Here is a 20,844-nt window from a genome sequence, read left to right as displayed (position 1 = left end):
TTTTTTTTTTTTTTGTTGTGTAACACCTATACTATGAAGGCAAACACTTAAGTCAATTAGTGTCTTTTATTTCTTCAGAAATGGAGCAGCATTAATTGTTTGACGTGGGATTTCAAACTAATAAAAAGCTTTTGATCGTTGTCTCTTTCGAATGTTTAAGCAACATATGACTAACATTTGCACACATCGATTAATATTTGAACACATTGACCTTTGATGAACAATCTTGCTGTTAGCACTTGTTTCAGCACTGACATAACTGGAGGAATCTGCATGATGTGGGCTGAATAACAAAATCTACTGTCCATGGAAACAAATAAATACATTTGAAAGACCTAAAAGACACGAGCCCACACTGTATAAGACTGTTGAATAAAAAAAATCGTGTTCATATGCATCCTTCCTCAAGTGCAAAATGCAAAAAAGAAAATAAATCGTGAACCGAGGAGAATTTTGAAGACTTAAAATACAAATAAAAACTTTTTCTAATATGTGTTCTGATACCCTGTTTCCTATTTCATCAAAACAATACAGGCCTAGATATTCCCATGATGTCAAGACATTTGAGCTTTGAGGAACTTTGATTTCCTTTTCTATGTATTAAGCATAACCAACAACAAGGTCTTTTCACCTGAGGCTATGTCGGGAAACCAATATGAACCAAATATACGCAGCTATGGTTGAGAACGGGAGAACGCAGTTAGAGACGGAGAGCAAATGTGTCACGTGGACTGGGACAGACATACATTGTGTCGGCACTATAGATGCGTCAGTTTGGGCGCTTCCTGAATTCTTCCCTGAGAATAGTGCGGTGTAATGTCTGTGAATGTGCATGGGTTTGGTTCGCAAGTCCCTTGCTGATGGCTATTTCCCATGGTGATAGCGCCGTTGTAGTCTATATTGCCTTGAGGTGGATGCGGTAGATGTGTCAGGCCAAATACCGAGGCCCCCATCCCCACCAAAGAATCCGAGTAGCCTCCACCACCACTTAAATAAACCGGACTACCCTGCACTTGCGTCCCGTAATTGTTGTTGCCTTGAAGATGATGCGTGTCGTATTCCGGTGTGGCTGTGCCGGTCCCCGGATACCGCTTCTGAGGAGGCGGGCAGTTATTCAGAGGAGGTGGATATGACGTAGGAAGGCTGTATGCATTAGGCTGGGGTTTGTTGTACGATGCTGGAGAGGGTGAATCGTAGGGCACGCTATTAACCAGAGAATGCATTGAATTTAAATATGCACTCCCACCCCCTCCTCCGCCACCAGATGATAAGGCAACGGGACTGTGAGGAGACTGTGCTCCAGGAGAGGGCATCATTCCTAGCCCCTTCTGGTCCTTTTTGTACTTCATCCTGCGATTCTGAAACCATATCTTAATCTGTCTTTCCGTCAAATTGAGCAGATTTGCCATTTCCACTCGTCGGGGGCGGCAGAGGTAACGGTTGAAGTGGAATTCTTTCTCCAGCTCCACGAGTTGAGCAGACGTGTATGCAGTACGAGCGCGCTTGGAGGCGGCCGATCCGGGGGGACTCTTGTCTCCAGCGCAGCTCTCTACTGTATGAGGACAAAAAAAGAAAACGAAAAGCGTTATTGCGCATGTCCCAGTATGAACCTTACTGTTCAATAGCTATTAATCGTGCATTACTTTTACTGTTATTTAAAAGAATGAATCACTCAAAAAACACTGTGAGAAAAGATAGTTCTACATGCTACATGCTAGCTAAAAATATCATGATATCCCCGTTAAAGCAAGCATTATAACTATCAAAAACGTAATAGCTTACTTCTCATTAGGTTATACAAAAATGGGGATTGGCATGGTCTATTCCGGAAGTGGGTCAGAGGATGCAATCAGAAGCCAACTGTAGCCTACTGTTTTTCCACAACAGTTTCATAGTAGTCACCAAATAAAATAATGAAACTATGTAACTGTGAAGCAGATAGACAGCGGTATTTGTTGGAGGCTTCATCGGTGCACAGCCTTTGGTAAACTCGGAATTAAAAAATCAAACCTGTCCGATTACTTCCAAAAGCACTATCCTAGAAGTGTGGTTTACATGTAGTCCAATGTATCATAAATAAACAGTAAATAGCAATGGAAAGGCGATACATGCTAAATTACAAATTCCATACAGCATAGATGCCGGTTTATATATTTCATGACATTTAAGGTGGTTTTATTTTTTTTTGCCAACAACACACTTCTCAAATCATGTTATTTAATAAATAAATAAAAATAATTCCATGTGAATACTTACGTATTAATTCATATTTTATTTTATAAACGTGTATTTATGCTTTTTAATTTAAGGTGTTACTATGTGGTTGATGTAATCACCTGAAATGGTGCTACAGGATTTCTGCTTTGTGTTCTGACGGGATTCCTTCATCCACGGAAAAATGTGTTTTCTTGTGCCTGGCGGTGGAGATGCGTGCCCTGGGTTCTTGGCGGTGGTATCACTGCTAGGTATTTGGTTCAGGGAACTGGGGGAAGATGGTCCAGAAGGGGCAGTAGGAGGCTGGTTGTTGTCGGGAACGTCTGGTACTGGAGCTTGTGACCCGTTACTTCGTTGGCACCCCTCGGAGATTTCACTGGGTTTATGCAGAGCTGCAGAGCCACCTGGGGACTGCAGGGAGCAGGCCTGTTGATGGTACTCACTTTCCACATGAAGGGCCTGGAGATATTGCTGCTGATTGGCATCATAAACTAAACCGTTTGCGCTTTGATAGGGAAAGCCACTGTAAATTGCTGAGCCGTCGCAATAGGTCGCTTTTTGCATCTCGCCGTTTCCCAATGTTTATTTCACTTTCTGACAAGGTCCTGACACCTTCGTAGAAGAACATTGGCTCGGCGTAGTCACGTGACACCTCTTCGCCAATGGGCTTTACGGATGAACCTATGGTGAGAGAAGATACGGTGAGCGGGTGAAATAAGGCCTATCCATCTTACTTTTCAAAGCTCAGTTGACACTGTGGCGAGACTGGGAGAGCCGGTCACCACTTACCTTATGGTCACTTGCAACAATAGACAACATAACTGAGAACATGGTGGCCGCTTAAAGTATTTAACTTAAACACACAATCAAAATAAGCTACAACTATGCTAAATAAGCATTTTAAATAATAATTAATTATAAAATAATTAACAAAAAAAAAACAATTGACAAATAAGCACAATAGGCAGTGTTTACTGAATTTAAGCATTAGGACTATAAACAAGCAACAAACATTGTCGTGAATTGATGCGACTTTCATTTTCATTGTCAGAACATAACAACTTCTAATGTCGTCTTTTAATTTCAATGTTAAACATAGGCTACATTGTTTTCTATTCTGAACAAAGGTCATGATTCGCGTCTGATTTTAGTTCTTAAGGTGACAAGGTGTTCATGACATTTTCGTCTACCTACAAGCCCCTGCCTGTATTGTTTGGGTTCGAAAGTGGTAGTAGCAGGAAACCTGAAAAACCGGGCAGACGCGCGTCTCCAAACCACGCCATGATTTCTTCTTCTCCAACCCAAAATAATGGATAATGGTAACTGGCACCTGGGGATGCATGAGGGATCACCAAGCTACAAAAGGGATATTGCCACGGCCCAGGACTGTTGCAGAGCGCGGAAATAACAACTTAAACGTAGCCTATTACATTTACCTGGAACAATATTTTATATTTTTGATATAGCAACAATAAAAACCCTGTTAAATATATCCCACCAGTGAACATTATTTTTATATGCTTAAAAACAAAACGAAGATCTCAAAAAATAAAATCAAAAGAATAATGCTTTACTTGGAGCGCACAATAAGGAATTCAAGAATTCACAATTCGGGAATAACAGCGATAACAATAACAATAATAATAATAGGCCTAACAAACCAATTAAGTAATAATCTGCTCAATAATAAAAACAATTATTTAACAATTATTTATAACATATACAGATATAACTATGCTAAATACAGGCAAAAATAACATACTGAGACCACAAAATTACATAAAACTAAACCAAGAGGCCTCTTCAGTTTCTAGACGACCCATACATGCTTGACTTCCACTAACTCACTTTCTGGCACTATCATACACATGGAAAGCTAAAAGAAAAGACACTGAAGCCACAAAGCAGGAGACCCCAGCTGCTGCACGGGAGGAATCTGGCTTGACTGTGAGTGAGTGTGTGTATGTGCGAGTATGAACTCTCCCTGAACCGAGATTTCAGTCGCGCGGTCATAAATCAAAAACTCGCCATTTAACAGCCATGCAAGAACTCTGCCTCTGTCCCGCTTACCTTCCTCTCTGACGAGCAGCGCGCAGCACGGCGCGAGCTTCTCTCATTCAGCGGCAGAAATCGATCAAACAGCGGTCCAGGGTAAAGCTAAATCGGGAAGACAACAAAGCCAGAGCTGCACTTGCAGGAGTCATGGGACGTATCTGCAGTAAAGCTGCGACTCGGTCGCGCTCGTGGACTTAAATTCCTTCCCTCTGTCTTTTTGTTTTTTGACGTAGATCAGTAACAAATTGTCTTCTGTGCCTTGGTTGTAGAGATTAAACACCTTCACACATAGCCACATATTACATACTACAAATGAATGGCAGTGTTCTCGGACCTATACTAAATGCCACTATGGGCTGCGCTCTACTGAGTCTTTCGTGTAACACTAACGTGCACAAACTAGTACGTTAACACATACTTATGCACACCCCAGTGAACTCCCTCGAAACAGAGCGTCACCGTAGACAAGAAAAATTATGCAAATAAAGCGCCTTCTCAAGCACAGAAAGCAGTTCCACTCCCCTGTGAACACAGTCAGGACGATAGCCTACATACAACTTTATAAAATCTATAACTAGAAAATTACAATAAGAACTAGACTAGGCTATATATTATAAGTTTTGTGTTAAACAAACACAACCTAAGCTTGATTGTTACTAAACAGCCCAAATCTGAAATAAGAATATTATTGGCCTGAAATGACTGAATTACTTAGGCCTAGATTAATTACAGATCGTTTTAGGAGATTATTAATCGAAGCAGCAGCAATAAAAAAACACAACAAAACAGCAGGTCCATTCTAATAATAATAATAATAATAATAATAATAATATAGTGCAACATTTTAATAAACTCAATCCATTAAATAAATAATTGGCCATAAAGTCATAAAGTAGGTTAAAGGATGTTTTTTCGCTACACAGAAAAAGGTTATAAAAGTCCAGGACCTCCAGAGCAGCAGGAAGAAATAAGGGAGCCGCAAGCTGAGGACAGGAAGTTATGGATCAAACTCTTCTGCATACGAATGAATTACCAGCATCAGCTTGTGTATTTTCTCGGTCAAACTAAAGATTTATGTCCTTACGCAGCACGGCCGTAAACAGGGGCAGATTCCTGTTCTCGCGCTGCCCACTGGATTACAGATTACTAAAGCCAAAGAGAAAAGAGCGGGCGGCGTGGGTTGGTGAGTGGGATTTAAAAAATCCTTGCCTATGCGATTTTTTGACTATTTCAGCATTTTGGAAATTTGGAAGCAATTGTTTCCTTTTTTTCTTTCATTAAAAACGATGACTAAGAGAATTCATTGATTGCGGAGAAACTGCTAGATGAAAAGTAGGCTACTAGATGAAATGTTTGGAATTTTTTTCTAAAACATTCTAAATAGCATACATAGAACTGATGTTCTTATATTAGATGTGACTTGCGGTACAGTATGCATTAATTAATCTGCATTAAACCGCCTAAAACCGTTACAAGACATTTCTCACGTTAGCTCCTGAGCGTTGATCCAACAGACTCCTTCATAATGATAAATTGCACCCCAGAAACGTGGAAAGGAAGAAATTAAAGGTCTTCAGTTTTCATATAGCCTAAGTGTGTGTATGAGTGCATGTAGCATGTGTAAGCCTTTGCATAAATGAAATGATAGTAAATAATATATAGGCTATAGCAAGACATGACAGTTGTGCAATGTAATAGAAGGCTCACCTTAAGCAAAACACAGTCTCTCGTAGGCTTAGTGATGGAGCACATTCATTTATTTGGAGATCTACGGCAAGAAATACAAGTATTATCACTTTTTGTTTCAACAGCCAGGAGAAATTTAGACAGTATACAGTAACTAATGTCAATGTCTTTTAACTGAACATTTCACTCTAAACTCTAAATAAAAATAAATAAACACACTTCGGTATGTTTGTCACTCATTTATGTCCTTTTTATTTTAAATGTGCATTAAATGCTTTGTTACAATTTTAAATACTTTGAATTTTCATTTTTGTTTTTATTACAAATGGGTTACACTGTTTTCATTGTACATCTATTGCACTTATTACAAACGGTTTGAACTCTAACTTGTATCTAACACCAGCACAGTGATGAACTGACATCAATAAACAAATAAAAAAATTAAAAAAGATGATGAAAACGACCTTGAAATATTGTATCCTTAACCATTGCTCAAATGAACAGTAACATAAACAACAGACAAAAGCTCGACATCTTTAATTCTCAACCCAGCCTTTAGAGAAATATCAGTATTTAAATCCTTTACTTACGACTCTCTGCTTCGCTAATGCAATTTATTAAACTACTAATAGATCTAAATGCATATTATAATAAATAGGTGGTGGAACCCTAACAATAACAGCACAGATAAATCAAATTAATAGATTTATTTTTACAGTTAAAGTTACAAAATATTGGCGCATGTGTGAAAATAAGAATGTATCATCAGGAATGTTATAAGGAATAAAACACTCTGGCAAATGTATCGAGTTCTCCTCCATTTTGTTTCCTTTCTAGAGAATTTAGATCGAATAGTCATTAGCTCACAGGCAGCGGCTGCCCTAAGTCCCCCAGCCCATAAATCACGACTGGAGCGTCGTGACCTCGTGCGGCAGCGTGCTTCTGGATGATACTCCTTATATTATATCCTCGTTTCCCATGCGAGCCTCCGCAACAAACGGGCCGCCACTGCTCTGTTGAGCTTTATTCGCTGTCTTGTGATTTATTCTTTCTGGGAAAACCCAGTTTACACACCGTCTACAAGCTAGAGGGTTTACAGCCAGACACAAGTGTTACCGATTTGAGACTACGTGCAATACAAACACTTTATCATTAATCATTCACACAGTTCCAAAAATGAAAATGTTTGGATATACATAAATAGTTTGATTCTGCTCCGACAAAAAAATAAAATAAAATAATAATAATAATAAAAAAATAAATAAAAGATCTGAGTCATATTTTCCTGAGAGAAAATGTTTTTGGGCAATAGACAAATTTTGAAAATGTTAAAATGTTTTTAGAAAGCAGATTAAATTTACTGCATGAAGTGCATACATGTATCTTTATTATCCTGTAAAATTACTTTGTTTAAAGACATTTTCTTAATTTTATCTACAATTAGTTTATATTAAATGTTATTTAATACAAACTTTAAAAATACAGCATTAGTTCCTCGGGTTTTGCAGATCTATTCTAATTTATGACTTCTTATCACAGAAAACACCTATATAAAAATTCAGTCTAAATTTATGTAATTTTGTAAAACAATATTAGAAAAGTAAAGTGTAAAGTGTTGTTTAAAGCAATGCAGCATTTATGTAAATGTATTTACGTGTTTAGTGGTTGTTTCAGTGTTGTTAAGTGAAGAATAAAAGTTGATAGACGAATATGCTCCAAGTTAAGTTTATTTTAATGATCTTAAGTTCGACTCTCCCGTGTGTTCATCCGCCGTTCTACGGTAACTGACCTTCTCTTTGAGCCGAAAAACTCACTATAGAAGTGAACAATCAGCGGAAATACCTCAAAATAAAATCCATCCTCATGGTGTGCAGGGCTTTCTGTCTTTTTCTGTGTAGAAAACATATCCGTTCATGACAGCTGTATAACATCATCCGCAAAACGTACCATGGTCTTTCGTTCCTTTTAATTTTTTCCAATCCCTATCTCTCCGGCTTTTCAGCAAGTCTACAATGACCCAACCCCACTTTAGTGAAGTAGACTAGCGCTATCAGCACAGCAGCAGACCGGGGTTCCAAGCCATCCACCCCCTTCATCATAATATCGCAACCATATTATGCGCCCCACTCACGTGACCAAGTGTCTATTAAAAAGGAAACCTTTTTTGAACTGTAAATCATTAATAGAGACTACTGTTAGTCCCCTTTGAGGAGGATCACAAAGATGGAAGTAGTGTGTTCGAAATACTTCCTCGCAATTTATAATTTCTGTCTTACTTTTTAGCCTTTTTAACCAGAAAAAAAGGACATCACAGATTAGCATATGGGAAAATATTGTTTTGGGAGTAGGCTTAATGGGCTGTGCCACACATATACAAAAGCGTGCCACAAGTATTTGGACCTCTTAACACTAATAGTCTTCTTGAGTGCCAGTGTTACAGGAAACAAATGCATTTGCAATAGAACTATACCTGACGTTCTGATGATATTAATAAAAAAAAATAATGAGTTTCCTTGATTTATCTCCCATCTGGCATTATCTTTTAGAAATATACCATCAAACTGCTAGCTACCAACTCTCTCTATATAAAAAAATATTACTGTTACTGAATACCTTTAAAGAACTCGTGTGTGCAAGGTGGCCCTCTCTCGGTGATCACAGTGTATCAGTCAAACAAGACTCAATGGAAGTTCTTGTTATCTGCGGACCTACTACCAAGCATATGATCTTTTTGACCTTAGAATTTGCTCGTGTCAACACTGAAACACTGAAAATGATGAATGTGCATATGTAACAGTGTCTGTGCAGAAGGTACTATTTTAGACATCATAACCTTTAGTTACAAGTGTCACAGGAGCCGAAGCTACAGTTCTGACATCTTTATAGAGCAGTGATCTATCAAGTCTACCTCAACAAACAAAAGAAAGAAGACCCGTCCCGAAAGGGGCCTTCTCTTTACCACCATTTGGTGCTTGTTTTCCGGCAGCAGAGTGTTTAGGCTGAAAGCTCATCCAACAGACGTGGTGAAGCCCTGTAGATAATTAATCACCCCAGCCAGGGACCGCTTCTCCCCCTTACACCAATGCTTTGTTCTCTCCAAAACCACAAATTGAAGGAGCACACACATTTTTTTCCGACTTTAACATGAGCCGAACTGTGTTATTATTTTGTTTCCATACTCGTGGAAAGAGATCTTGGACAGAGGCCAACGTTGCCCGCTTTTTGAGTGAACAGTGCCAAGGCGACGCATTATACATCTTCATTCTGACGTGCAGTTGCTGTGATGTGTAATGTGCTTTATCAAGTGTGACTTATGAAAGTCAAATATTTAAAAGGGTAAACGTGTTTCAAGAACAGCTTTAGTCAGACTTGTGTTGTTTAGACCTTTTTGTTAGAGTATTCACCTGCCTGCTATAACTAGAAACAGCCCTGGGGTGTTGCGAGACGCAACGCGAATCTGCCTAGGGTCCCTAGGGTCTGTCTGTTCGCTTCTCATACATTTCAACATGCCTCCTAAACTTCCCACTGACCCGAGCACAAAGTTCATCAAGAACGCTTTTGCACATTATTCGGAACCAGGACAGAGCATAAACGGTGCAAATAATTCCTGTCTTTTTATGTTATTTTGATAACATCACTTGTTTTTATTTAAATCATTGTCATTACTTTAGTGACTGCAGACCAGCATAAACGTATTTCAAACATTTAGTTTTTATTTCTTAACAAAGTAGTCTGCTTCTTTCCAAGAAGCACAGACAGGGCTGTATTTTCACTCTAAATGGTTCGTGGAGTTTCGTCAGGGGACAGAACAAATCTGTACTCCATTCTGACATTTGGAGCACCTGAAGCAAGCTAAGATTACTACAAAACGAAGACGAAGATCATTATTTTCCTTAGAAATACCGTGATCATCGTCAAAGCTAATGATGTAGGCCTACAGCTCAGCTAAGTTAGACGATAATGCCAGTTGAACGGCAATGATTTTTGACTGTTTAACAGTTCTGCTCATGAGATCGGACAACGTTTGATGAATGTGAATGAAATAAAAATAAAAGTTACAAATCTTATCTTTTCTGTAGCCTGTGTTTTGATTATGATAGAAACAGGTGACTGACTGTCCTGCATATGAGATTTAGTAGCTTATGAACATCTAGAATATATTATTGTTATTATTATTATTGTTGTTTTTGTTTTTATCATTACTACTAGGCTACTACTTGTTGTTTACAATTGCCTTATAATAGATATTTTTTTAAGAATCGAAAAGTAGCCTACATAACCACATTACATCAATCTAAAAGTAGGCTACAGTAATTCACTTTATTTAAAGTCTGTATATAAACTGACATTTACTTAAAAAAAAGTACATAAATCTGAATTATTGAGAGAAAATTCCCTACTATTAAATTGTTTAATAACATAATGATAACGTAATGAGAAAACGGGTGGGTTAAAATCAATACAAACAACATCTGTATATAGCTAACTTGTACTTTGAACATGTGCTATATAGTTTTCTATATCTAACATACAAATTTTAGATTTTAAAAAGCTTAGATTACTTACTCCAAACCCTCTTTTTGAAGACCGACCGCAGCAGCTGGTCGGTTCCGAGTAGTCTCGCTAGGTCGACGGTCAACTGCAAAATGAAAAATCCGACCGATCCTCCTATTTCTAACCAAGAGGTATCTATTATTTAATATGGTCATGTGAGCCAGTCAATTAAAATTTAAGCATGGTAGATTGAGAGGTGAGGTGCTGGTGTCATGATGGAAGTTTAAATTTCCCGTCTGTCAAGATCTGAATCGATGACGACTGAGACTATCTCAGTGGCTGCAGTTTATGTTTTTTTTTCTCTCGAAATCTGAATATTTAAAAAACGGTGATTTCAAATTCCACAAAGTAGTAAACAGACCACATACTCTTTAAGATCCAATACTATTGTTCTCTCTGAACAATAACTGCTATTATTGGTGAAAAGCAAGCAAACAAAAATATTAATGCACTTTAGATTACTAAATTGGCATCCTATACATTATTATAGACCACTGATTTCTTATACCTGTTTAAATAGTTTCAATTTCAGCTAATAAATAATTTCGATGTGTCTTGAAGAGTCGTTGAAGTGTAAATAAATTAGCCGATTTGAACATTTAATTTATATTTTATGTCCTATTAGTCGTGTAAATGAAGTTATGCATAAACAGAGTACGGTTTTGGTCTCCCTCTAAATTTAAAAATACAGGCCTTATTCAAGTTCCACTACTGCCCCATGCGTTCGAGGAACAAATAGACCATGGTCTGGAGGGTGCTGATTATGGCGAGGTCAGAGGTTAAGGGGTCGTACACAGTGCTTCAGTTTGATGATTGGACAGCTCGTTTGTGTCCTCTGCTTGACCCCAACAGGAGTTTACACTACTAAGTAGCCTACTGTCCGTCTCTAATTTATTTCAGTAGACTTGTATTGGGGAGAGAGTTAATGGTTTTTGTTATTTAAATGGCCTATATTTAGAGTTTGGAAAGGTAGCCTACTGCACAAAAGAAATAGCTACAGTTTAGAGTACATTTACAATGGACATAAATTCAACTAAGTATTGATTATCCTGAGAAAACAAACAAAGAGACTGGTTGGCGCAAACGTTTTACTGAAATGATTATAATTTCAGGAATGGCTCAGAGTGTTTAATATCAATGTATGTGATTTTGTCTCAATAGCCTACAACAGTTTGGATATTTAAAAATTAATAATACTGTATTTAAGGTAAACATGCACTCAGCTCATCTCAGCGAACTATCAGGTATTTTGTAACGCTGTATTGTATTAAAGATCAGCTTAAAGAAAGACTAATACATAACCGCAACGTTTTAATTATTTTACCAAAAGGATAACCAAATAGAATAAATAAAAACTAAACGTCACTAGAATTAGGGCAATATAACTTGGTTTGTGAAGTTGACCGTTTTTTTAGGCTATGTTATAATACCTTGATAAACTAAATAAGCTAATATAAACCATTGGCCTACATAACAATGGCAACATATAGGCTAACACAAAATTCGGAGTCAAGCTTTTAGTCTAATAATGAATAGGCTATTTGTAGTTTTTGTTATTATTTATCAATATAGCCTACGTTGGAATAAAACAGTAACACGATTCAGTAAACAGCTAAATTACACAGCCTACATAAGTCCTGTGGATTAAACTAAATAGATAATACACAATATTTTATTATTTTCACGGGAAGCCTACAATTACTTGCATACAGGCTTACTAAAACAACCTGACATCATTCACCAATATACAAATAACCAAATACACGAATATTCACAGCTTTGATGACGTAAATACACTTAACAATACTCTAAAATATGAGACTAAGACAAATAAGATAACTACTCCAGGAAGATTGTTCCTATACTTGTGCCTTCAAGTTAAAATGTCAATTTTGTACACGCGTAACTAGCGCAGATCTTCACAAACAAGACTCGGTAATGTCTCGGTTAAAGACAGAAAACGTAACGATCCACTGTCCAAGTTAAAGTACATTCTACTATTGTTCCTTTAAGAGAGAGAGAAACTATTTTTACAGGAAGGATGTGTTTTCCAGCTCAAATTAGAGGGGAGGAAGAGGTTGGGAAAGCGAGGTTAAGTTGCCTCATCGGACACTGAATAAAAAGTAACCCTGTGAAGTTCCGATCCTAATACTGCTATATGTTCTTCTTTCTTGTTCAGTTCCGTTTGTGCCGATTTGCTTCTAGCACTATAGGTTCGAGGAACAAGGCGTAGGAAGCAGCGTTTGCTGCTGCTGAGTGGCGTCCGTTTTCACGTGAAGGTTGGAGGGCGCAGAGCTCGAGGAGCGGATCTTTGTATTTGGCAGCTTGTGGTCTTTCTTCCATTTCATGCGGCGGTTCTGAAACCAGATTTTCACCTGACGCTCAGAAAGACACATAGTGTGCGCTATCTCCACTCGTCGACGTCGAGTAAGATATCGGTTAAAGTGGAACTCTTTCTCAAGCTCAAGAGCCTGCTGGCGCGTGTAGGCGGTGCGAGACCTCTTGGGCACTCCTCCAGAGTAGCTGGCGGTCACTAAACACACAAACACATAACCAAGCAGGTGTTATTGACATTCTAAGGTATTGGTGAGATGTCCGATAATTAGTACACTTACTAAACATTTTGAAGAGAACTAAATGACTAGAGTATGGAACAATGGATATGCGTCGTTCTAAGACGACAGCATTCCATTCACACGCAGTATAGCCTATTGAGGTAAACAGTTTGATAGCACTGCAAAATGGAAAATAACTAAATTTTAAAGGCCTGTGTTGTGCTAACTTGGTAAACGATGAACTTTCCTTTGAGTCATAAGAAACAAATGCAAATGGGCAGGGTGGAACATGGAGCGAAATAAAATTTGCGAATCCTGTAATCACCGGGACTTCATCTCGATGGCAGTAAATCCTTTAAATGAGCAATTACAACAGGGTATGTTCCCCACATGCCTTACGACGAACGCCCTCCACAGGACTCCTAGAGCTTTTATTGCCCGTGCACATTACTTACCAGTATTCATATGGACTTTTTTCATCCAGGGATACACCACCGGCTCTTTACCCTTCTGTACGTCTGGGAGAGCCTCTGACACGAGGCTACAATCCTTGTTCGCGGTTGAGCCAGCACAGCTCTCTGTGGTGAGGCGGGGTCCATGATTCTGCGGAACGGATTGAGGTTGCGCGTGATGACGGTCGGTGAAATCGTTGAGGCCGTTGGTTGACACATTACCGTAATCATAGCTCGGCTCTTGGTAGTTTGATCGCGGGTATGATGCCTCCTCGTGATGGGGGAAGCCCGCGTCTTTCGGCCGCTCATAATAATCAGAGGACACGGGCATGTATCCATTCTGCTGATATTCCTCGCATGGTGGGAAAGAAGGTTCGATGTAATTTGAATTGATCAAGTAGGAACTCATGATCATTAATTTGGAAAGTGCAACAATTCTAATTTTTATCGTGCTGTCGTTTTTCTGATCTCTCCAAAACCCACCTACTCCTCTGTCAAATGTACAAAGTTGGTCGGTCACGTGAGAAATGCAACCAATCAGCGCCTCCTGTGGGCATCGTGTAAACAAGCACCAATAGCAAGCCAGGCATCAGCACAGCAAAATGTGTTCGAGCGGTGAATGCGTCTGTTTTTGTTATCGAATCAAAATATATTAGAAATTAATTCGATATACTTACCATATGCATTGCATAGAAAACGAAACAGCTGACTGAATGTACAAGATGTATGTTAAAATGTATGATATACTGTGAAAAAAAATGAGTGCAATACGTAATTTATCAAGAAAGCATCCCCTTCTAATGTTAATGCCCTTTTCCATGATAAATGTACAAAATATATCGTTTGTTTGAGTACCACGACCTGCAGTTTTGTACTGTTCAGGGACTTTAAAGTTTCTATAGGTTCCTCAAAAGAACATTCAAGAAGGCCCACTACCACTTTAACAAAAGCAACTATATCAGTAGACTCAGTGACTAAGAATGCACCTGTTAATGAATAGCACAAAGACTACTTTCAAGCCTGCGAACGCATTAACCAATAATTTCACACGTCTTTTGTAAAAAATGTAACAAACACAATGAACAGACTTGGTTTTGGGGGTTCCACCACTGGCATAGTCTAAAGGAAAATTACGAAAGACAATCAGTTAGACGATTTGACGAAGAGTGTGTGGTCAAGAACAACGAGAGGATGCTCCAATCCCGGGATGCTACATGAGCCTTTTAGTCGCACCCATTTGCATCTTTCGATTTTTATCTTTTGAATTATTATTATGAATGAATTAGTAATTAAAAATCTCACATATTACTTCCGCAGAGCTAAAATACATACATTGTAATGTCTAAGTGTCTACATAAACAGACGTGGCTTTCTTATTGTCTCATAAGCTCCATAATGAAATATGTTGGCTTTTACCACACACACACACACACACACATATATGTATGAATGTATGTATGTATATATATATATATATATATATATATATATATATATATATATATATATATATATTTTTTTTTTTTTTTTTTTACTGAACTGGACATCTTGTCATCTTTCATGTATTGCACAGTTGCTTAGATCTATTGTATTTTTTATCTTCTACTCTTACAAGTGAAAACCAAAACTAACTCAGAATTTGTATTAAGAAGGCACTGAACTATCATATGTAGTCTGCAGGCAACCACTAATTGTTTATTGCAGTTGGCTTTTTTTATAGTTCACTGCAATGGGTAGCACTGTTTATTCAATTATATCCATACTGATATTGCTTAAATTGTAATGAAAATTATCTAGATCCATTATAATAAAGACTGCAATGTCATGTTTATGTTCTTGAAATATCTCTGAAACATCCATCTAAAAAAAAAAAAAAAAAAAAAAAAAAAAAAAAAACACTGACAGACTCGATTCCATAACGTTACCATAGTCCTTTTAGACTGGTTAAATAGCAGTGTTTATATAAACACTAAAATATAAAAATATAAATCAGAAGGCCTACCTTGTGTACGTTTATGAGCAAAATATTATCCCTGTCCCTGATGCTTATATGCCAGGCCCAGATAAACCAAAATAATGACACATCCTTTGCGCGACAGGTAGTTCCCATGTAATGTTTCTTTATCCTTAACATTTCCATGTAGTGAATCAACAGCCACCCTGAACTGAAAACTCTTGTATCCACGCGATCTTCAAGTTAGAATTAAACTATCTGAGCCTCTTGCGGTTCCACAGCTTCAGAACCGCTCTGGCTACCTTTCTTTAATAGCTAGCTACACGGAGATAACTTCGGTTTGACCTCTCAGTGACTCAATGTCCATTTCGCCTATTATTAATCTTGTTCATTGACAGTCTTTGTTAAACAACAAGGCGTGCCCTCTGAAAAGGTGACATTTTCATATTTGTTAGACGCAGTGACCTTGCGTTTACCCCGGCCTTGGACTTCATTTATCCCATCAGGGAACAGGATCCTTCTGGAGGTCGGAACTCAGCATAGGCTATATATATATATATACACACACACATATATATATATATATATATATATATATATATATATATATATATATATATATATATATATATATATATATATATATAGGTATGACAAATTCATTATTTTATTTTCTACTTTATTATAACAACATATTTATTACTATACTACTAGTGCAACCACCACTACTACTACTAATAATAATAACTCTTATTAGAATGTTGTTTAATTACTGGATTTGACTTATCGATAAATTAAAATTGCTAACGAAAATTTTAACTGTCCTGGTTTCAAAAAAAGCCAAGGCTTTAGTTTATTGAGGCCCATTAAAAATATATAGGCTATACCATTTCGTCAGTTGTTCATTATCTCCTTTGTGTACAAAACTGGAGGGCTAAAATTAAACACGCTGCAATATTTACATATTTAAAACAAGTAAAACTAACAATTATTCATATAATCAGATGAAAGAAAACTCTGATTATATATATATATTTAAAACTATCATCTAAAAGTCTTCTTCATCTATATTACATTGATGCTAGCTGTCACATTCTTAATCCACGTATATTACTCAGGATATTTAAAGTCATTTGAATGAGAGAAAATGAGTATGAGACACTGACAATTAATTGGCTATAAAAAAAAAATCCTTAAAGATTAAACCAACTGTTATATGCAACACGAAAAAATGTAAAAGGTAGCCTAACATAGGCAGATGGTGTAAAACCAATCTGATAACACAACTTAAAACATACGGGGCAACCTGCACCACCGACCTGTTTTTGTATTTTTTTAATACCCTTGTTATGAAAACCTGCTTTTACTCCATAACTGGCTTAAGGTTAATTTAAGCTAATGTAGCCTTAGTGTTAAATTGACCCAACTGCTTTAACAAAATACAATGATATTTCACTCTAATTTGAGAATGCAATTTTAAGATAAATATTCCAGTTTAATTTGAACTGCTTTTGGCTGAAACCAACATATAAAATCAAAAACATTTCAAACCGCAAGCATTTCTGTAATTGGACTTTTGACTCAAAATCTTATAATTCCAGAGGGAGCCTACAGTTGTTGTGTTTCCCAGTGTAACATGTCTAGTCTCTTATGAAAAGCAATATCCATAAGTCATCGCGTTTTCTGTAAACCCGCGAATTAAACGAATATACAACAATGGACAAAATTTTTCGAAATGAGTAACATTGAACAAATTTTGTCGACACAAATGTGTCATATTCAGATCTATGTATAATGGCATTTGTGGTTTAATATTCTGTATTGGAAAATTATGTATTTTATTTGATTTTTTTCTCGGAAAAGGTCAGATAGCTTATTTTCACAAAGTGTAGGCCAATACATTCTTTAAAAATGTATTATTATATTTAATAATAATAATAATAATTATGATTAATACTTTAAAAATAAAATTAATATTAAACATAAATAAACAGTTAGGATATCCAACAAAAAGATGTCAATTTGAATATTTATTATTTAAACAATTTGAGGCCTGTATTCGCAAAAAAACAACAACAAATAAATACAATGGAGAGAATTTAATAATATATTAATATTACATATTCGATGATTCTTCGCTTGTCTAAAACGATATTTGTCCAAAAGTGACGAGTAGGCTATTAGATAAACTTATTTGTAGGATAATTTCAAATAATTTTCCTACAAACCGTCTCAATAACGTTTCGGACTCCTTTAGTCCTGATTTACCAGTAAATAATGCTAACAGCATATTTTCCTTTTATTGTTGTTTTCTTTTTTGTTGTCTTTTATTTTCTTTTGTTAAATTAACGAATGTTTAGTTTTCAAGATGCTACAACATGAAAAAACTGCTCTTCAGAACTATGCAAACAAAGGAAAGTTAATTGCGGAAATATTATCAATCCTAAATGCAAATGTCCTGTCGAACTTATGGTCATCAAATAGGATTTATTCAAAGGAAATTCACCAATCAAACTCCTTAATACAACCTGAATGCTCCATCTCTGGCACAGGAGGAGGAGGTAGTCTCTTGGGGATGCTAACCCAGGGTCACCCAGCTTGCAGAGTTCATCGCGAGGTTAGACCAGAACTCACGGGATTCACAGCTATTCCATCTTTTGTGCCATTATAAAAGTGGCACTGCGCTCTACAAGAACAGATGACAGCTACTTGTTCTGCTGTAAACTTTTGACCCCGGCCCTCCCCCTACCTTTACAATCTCACTCTCTCTCAGACAAACAAGCACAAACAAACAGATGGACACAAACAAGCCTTGGAGCTCATCAACTTTCTTTCTCCCTTTTCTCTCTCTCTCTCTCTCTCTCTTTCATTCTTTTCTTAGCTATTGTTTTTTTCCCATACATCTTTTATAACTGCCATTTTTCATGACAACTAATATTAGGCCAAAACTATTAATATGTTATCAGACAACCTTTATACCTCCAGACAGCTTGGCCTGCTGTAGCCATCAATTTCATTCTGCTGATATCCATGCTGCACCCAGATTTGCGCCCACATTTCTATTCTACCGAGAGACCATGCAATTAAAGGTGTATGCGGGAGTTATTACTCTTTTTCTTTGTCTTTTCTATCCTTTTAGGGAGAAGGGGCGCCAATGCGGGTGACACTGAACTTGGCCAAAAGCGAGCTCTGCTGGTGGTTTACGGCGTGTGCACATTCATCTTCCTGCCGACGCTGACCTCACGGTGAACCAGGAGCGAAGACATTTTTCTTCAGTCCCTCTCCCTCCTTCATTGTCTATCGAATTCTGTCTATCTCCCACTCGCTCTCACACATCACTTTAAGTATGCGGATGTTATATGCGCAGTTCCTCAAATAAGGCAAGCAAAAACATATAAAAAACAATATTTTACGTTTTGTGTGCCTCAAAGATAAAATAAAACAGCGTTGTTGGTAATGATAACTACAGTGCTGCTGAGCAGTGGTGATGCTTGAAAATGATCATGATTAATAATTACTCAGTTTTATAAGATTTCCAGTCACAAAATAGCCAGTTGGTCAAAATGTACAGAAATATGAACAAATTATCTATATTGAGCGTATAAAATAATATTTTTACAGAGGGAAGACAGACAGACAGATAGATAGATGTCAAACTTTTAAGTAATTCTGGCTTGGGGTCGGATTTGTGCATCAACGTCTACCAAAAAGTTCTGTGAATTGCGTAGTTGATACTAGAAAAACTGACAAAAATCAAAAATCAAAAACATCTTTAAAATCATTATTCAATGCATAAATACAAAGGGCAGAGAACGTTACAGTATAGGAAGTAAGCAATTAACAGTCAGAGAGCAATGCCCCCTATACCACCCATCTGCCGGACAAGCAGGTCTTCACAGTACAAGCCCCAATTAACGCAGTTGGAACTTGAATGTGTTTATGTTCTGCTTATTGTTTCACTGAGGGCCTAAAGAAAAATGTGTCTCTAAACAGCACATAAACTCGAAACAAACAAACTCAAACTTACCAAGAGCTGACCATCGTCCACCCGAGTGAATCCGGTCGACGTGTTTCCACTCCATAGTAATCTGGTTTGTTAGAAGCAGTAGTGGATGCAGTCAATGAACACCTCCACGGTCTGCGGAGAAAGAGACCGAAGCTCCACGTCAGTGCGATTAAACTTTATATGCGATATTGTGTCGACTCCCCAAAACCATAAAACTGACTTTAATTGCCACCACGTGACTGTTTTATGGCCAGTGAGCCTATCTGCCGTCTCACTCCGGGTGAATTTTACGATCTAACTCGTGGACCAAACCTCATTATTTATCTCACGCCAATGTCACAGATCCAGAGTGGTAAATGGTCTAGTAAAGTTTGCCGCTAAAAACCCTGTCCAGATTCCTAAAGAAGAGAAGAGTGCGAGACACTGGGCGTGGACGCATACTCATAGTTGAAAAGTTGGCAAGGGGGACCATAAGTGCCCTTTCCACATCGGTGGAGTAAAGTGGTGATTATAGTGCGTCTCATACCTGTTGAACTACTCAAACAAACTTTTACAGAAATGGAGGACGTTATTCTAAACTATCCAGATTCTTAATGCCTTGGATAACATTGTATACAAGTTTCCCAAAGTGGAATATCCTAAGGTATTTAGAAGTTTTATGTATATACTCAACCTCACAAAAATAATCAAATTACATTTGACTTCTACGTCTGTTACTTGCACACAAAAAAAAACACCTGACAAATCACCGAGATCTAATTTTTAAAGTAAAAACTTTATTCCAGTTGGCATTCAAATTTCACGAGAAGGAAAATAAAGAATTAGCTTTTACCCTAACATTTCAAAACGTACAACACTCAAACATACTCAAGTAGAAAAAATGACGACATGACAAATATGCGGACAAGTCTGAACGGAACGATTTTATCAATACACGAAGATGACAGTACAACACGAACAAAACAGGTCTTCTACTTCAGCTTCACAACAAATAAAATACAATCGATATTTGATATCGAATCGAAATAAATACAACAGTTCATATTTACAAAACAAAAGACAAAAACTAACAACAAAAACATTAAGTTATGCTTCATTTAGTAACAGTCCAATACTTATACAGGTTGGCTTATCTAATATACACCTTTCAGAAACTTAAAAAAAAAAACATTTTTCGTCATTACGTGTTATATTAATTTACACCTTCATGTAGCTTTTCTAAGACAATGCATAGATCTTTCCACATACGCAACATTACATGAAAACACAGAGAGGAAGTGTTTGTTTCATTTTTTTTCTGACCAAGGACGCAACGCAGGGCGTTCACTCTCTCAAGACCAGTGGAAAGTTCTTTTGTAAAATGGGTAA

General features: G+C 37.2%; 2 protein-coding genes across 2 annotated transcripts; both read right to left on the bottom strand.

Annotated features, from left to right (window-relative positions):
* Positions 1-52: 52 nt before the first annotated feature.
* On the bottom strand, positions 53-19,608 carry LOC127978860 (homeobox protein Hox-A3a). The gene is made up of 4 exons (XM_052583819.1): positions 19,498-19,608; positions 5,977-6,037; positions 2,337-2,895; positions 53-1,552 (listed from the first exon to the last, which is right to left on the bottom strand). Exons 3-4 carry the CDS (start codon positions 2,776-2,778, stop codon positions 759-761), a joined length of 1,236 nt encoding a protein of 411 aa, XP_052439779.1. The 5' UTR covers positions 2,779-2,895; positions 5,977-6,037; positions 19,498-19,608; the 3' UTR covers positions 53-758.
* hoxa4a (homeobox A4a) lies at positions 12,164-14,249 on the bottom strand. The gene is made up of 2 exons (XM_052583822.1): positions 13,520-14,249; positions 12,164-13,042 (listed from the first exon to the last, which is right to left on the bottom strand). The coding sequence occupies exons 1-2, from the start codon at positions 13,929-13,931 to the stop codon at positions 12,717-12,719; spliced, it is 738 nt and encodes a 245-aa protein (XP_052439782.1). The 5' UTR covers positions 13,932-14,249; the 3' UTR covers positions 12,164-12,716.
* Positions 19,609-20,844: the final 1,236 nt, after the last annotated feature.

This window comes from Carassius gibelio, chromosome B19, assembly GCF_023724105.1.
Source record: "Carassius gibelio isolate Cgi1373 ecotype wild population from Czech Republic chromosome B19, carGib1.2-hapl.c, whole genome shotgun sequence".
Lineage (NCBI taxonomy): Eukaryota > Metazoa > Chordata > Actinopteri > Cypriniformes > Cyprinidae > Carassius > Carassius gibelio.
Note: the sequence above shows the minus strand (reverse complement) of the source record. Positions and strands in the feature narration are given on the sequence as shown.

Bases quoted from the DNA above. Each gene is read 5' to 3' on its own strand.
- LOC127978860 (XM_052583819.1), bottom strand. From the start codon at position 2,778: ATGCAAAAAGCGACCTATTGCGACGGCTCAGCAATTTACAGTGGCTTT. The intron at 1,553-2,336 runs GTGATTACATCA...GTCCTCATACAG, and splicing joins ATCCTGTAGCACCATTTCAG to TAGAGAGCTGCGCTGGAGAC.
- hoxa4a (XM_052583822.1), bottom strand. From the start codon at position 13,931: ATGATCATGAGTTCCTACTTGATCAATTCAAATTACATCGAACCTTCT. The intron at 13,043-13,519 runs GTAAGTAATGTG...TTGTGTGTTTAG, and splicing joins AAAAGTCCATATGAATACTG to TGACCGCCAGCTACTCTGGA.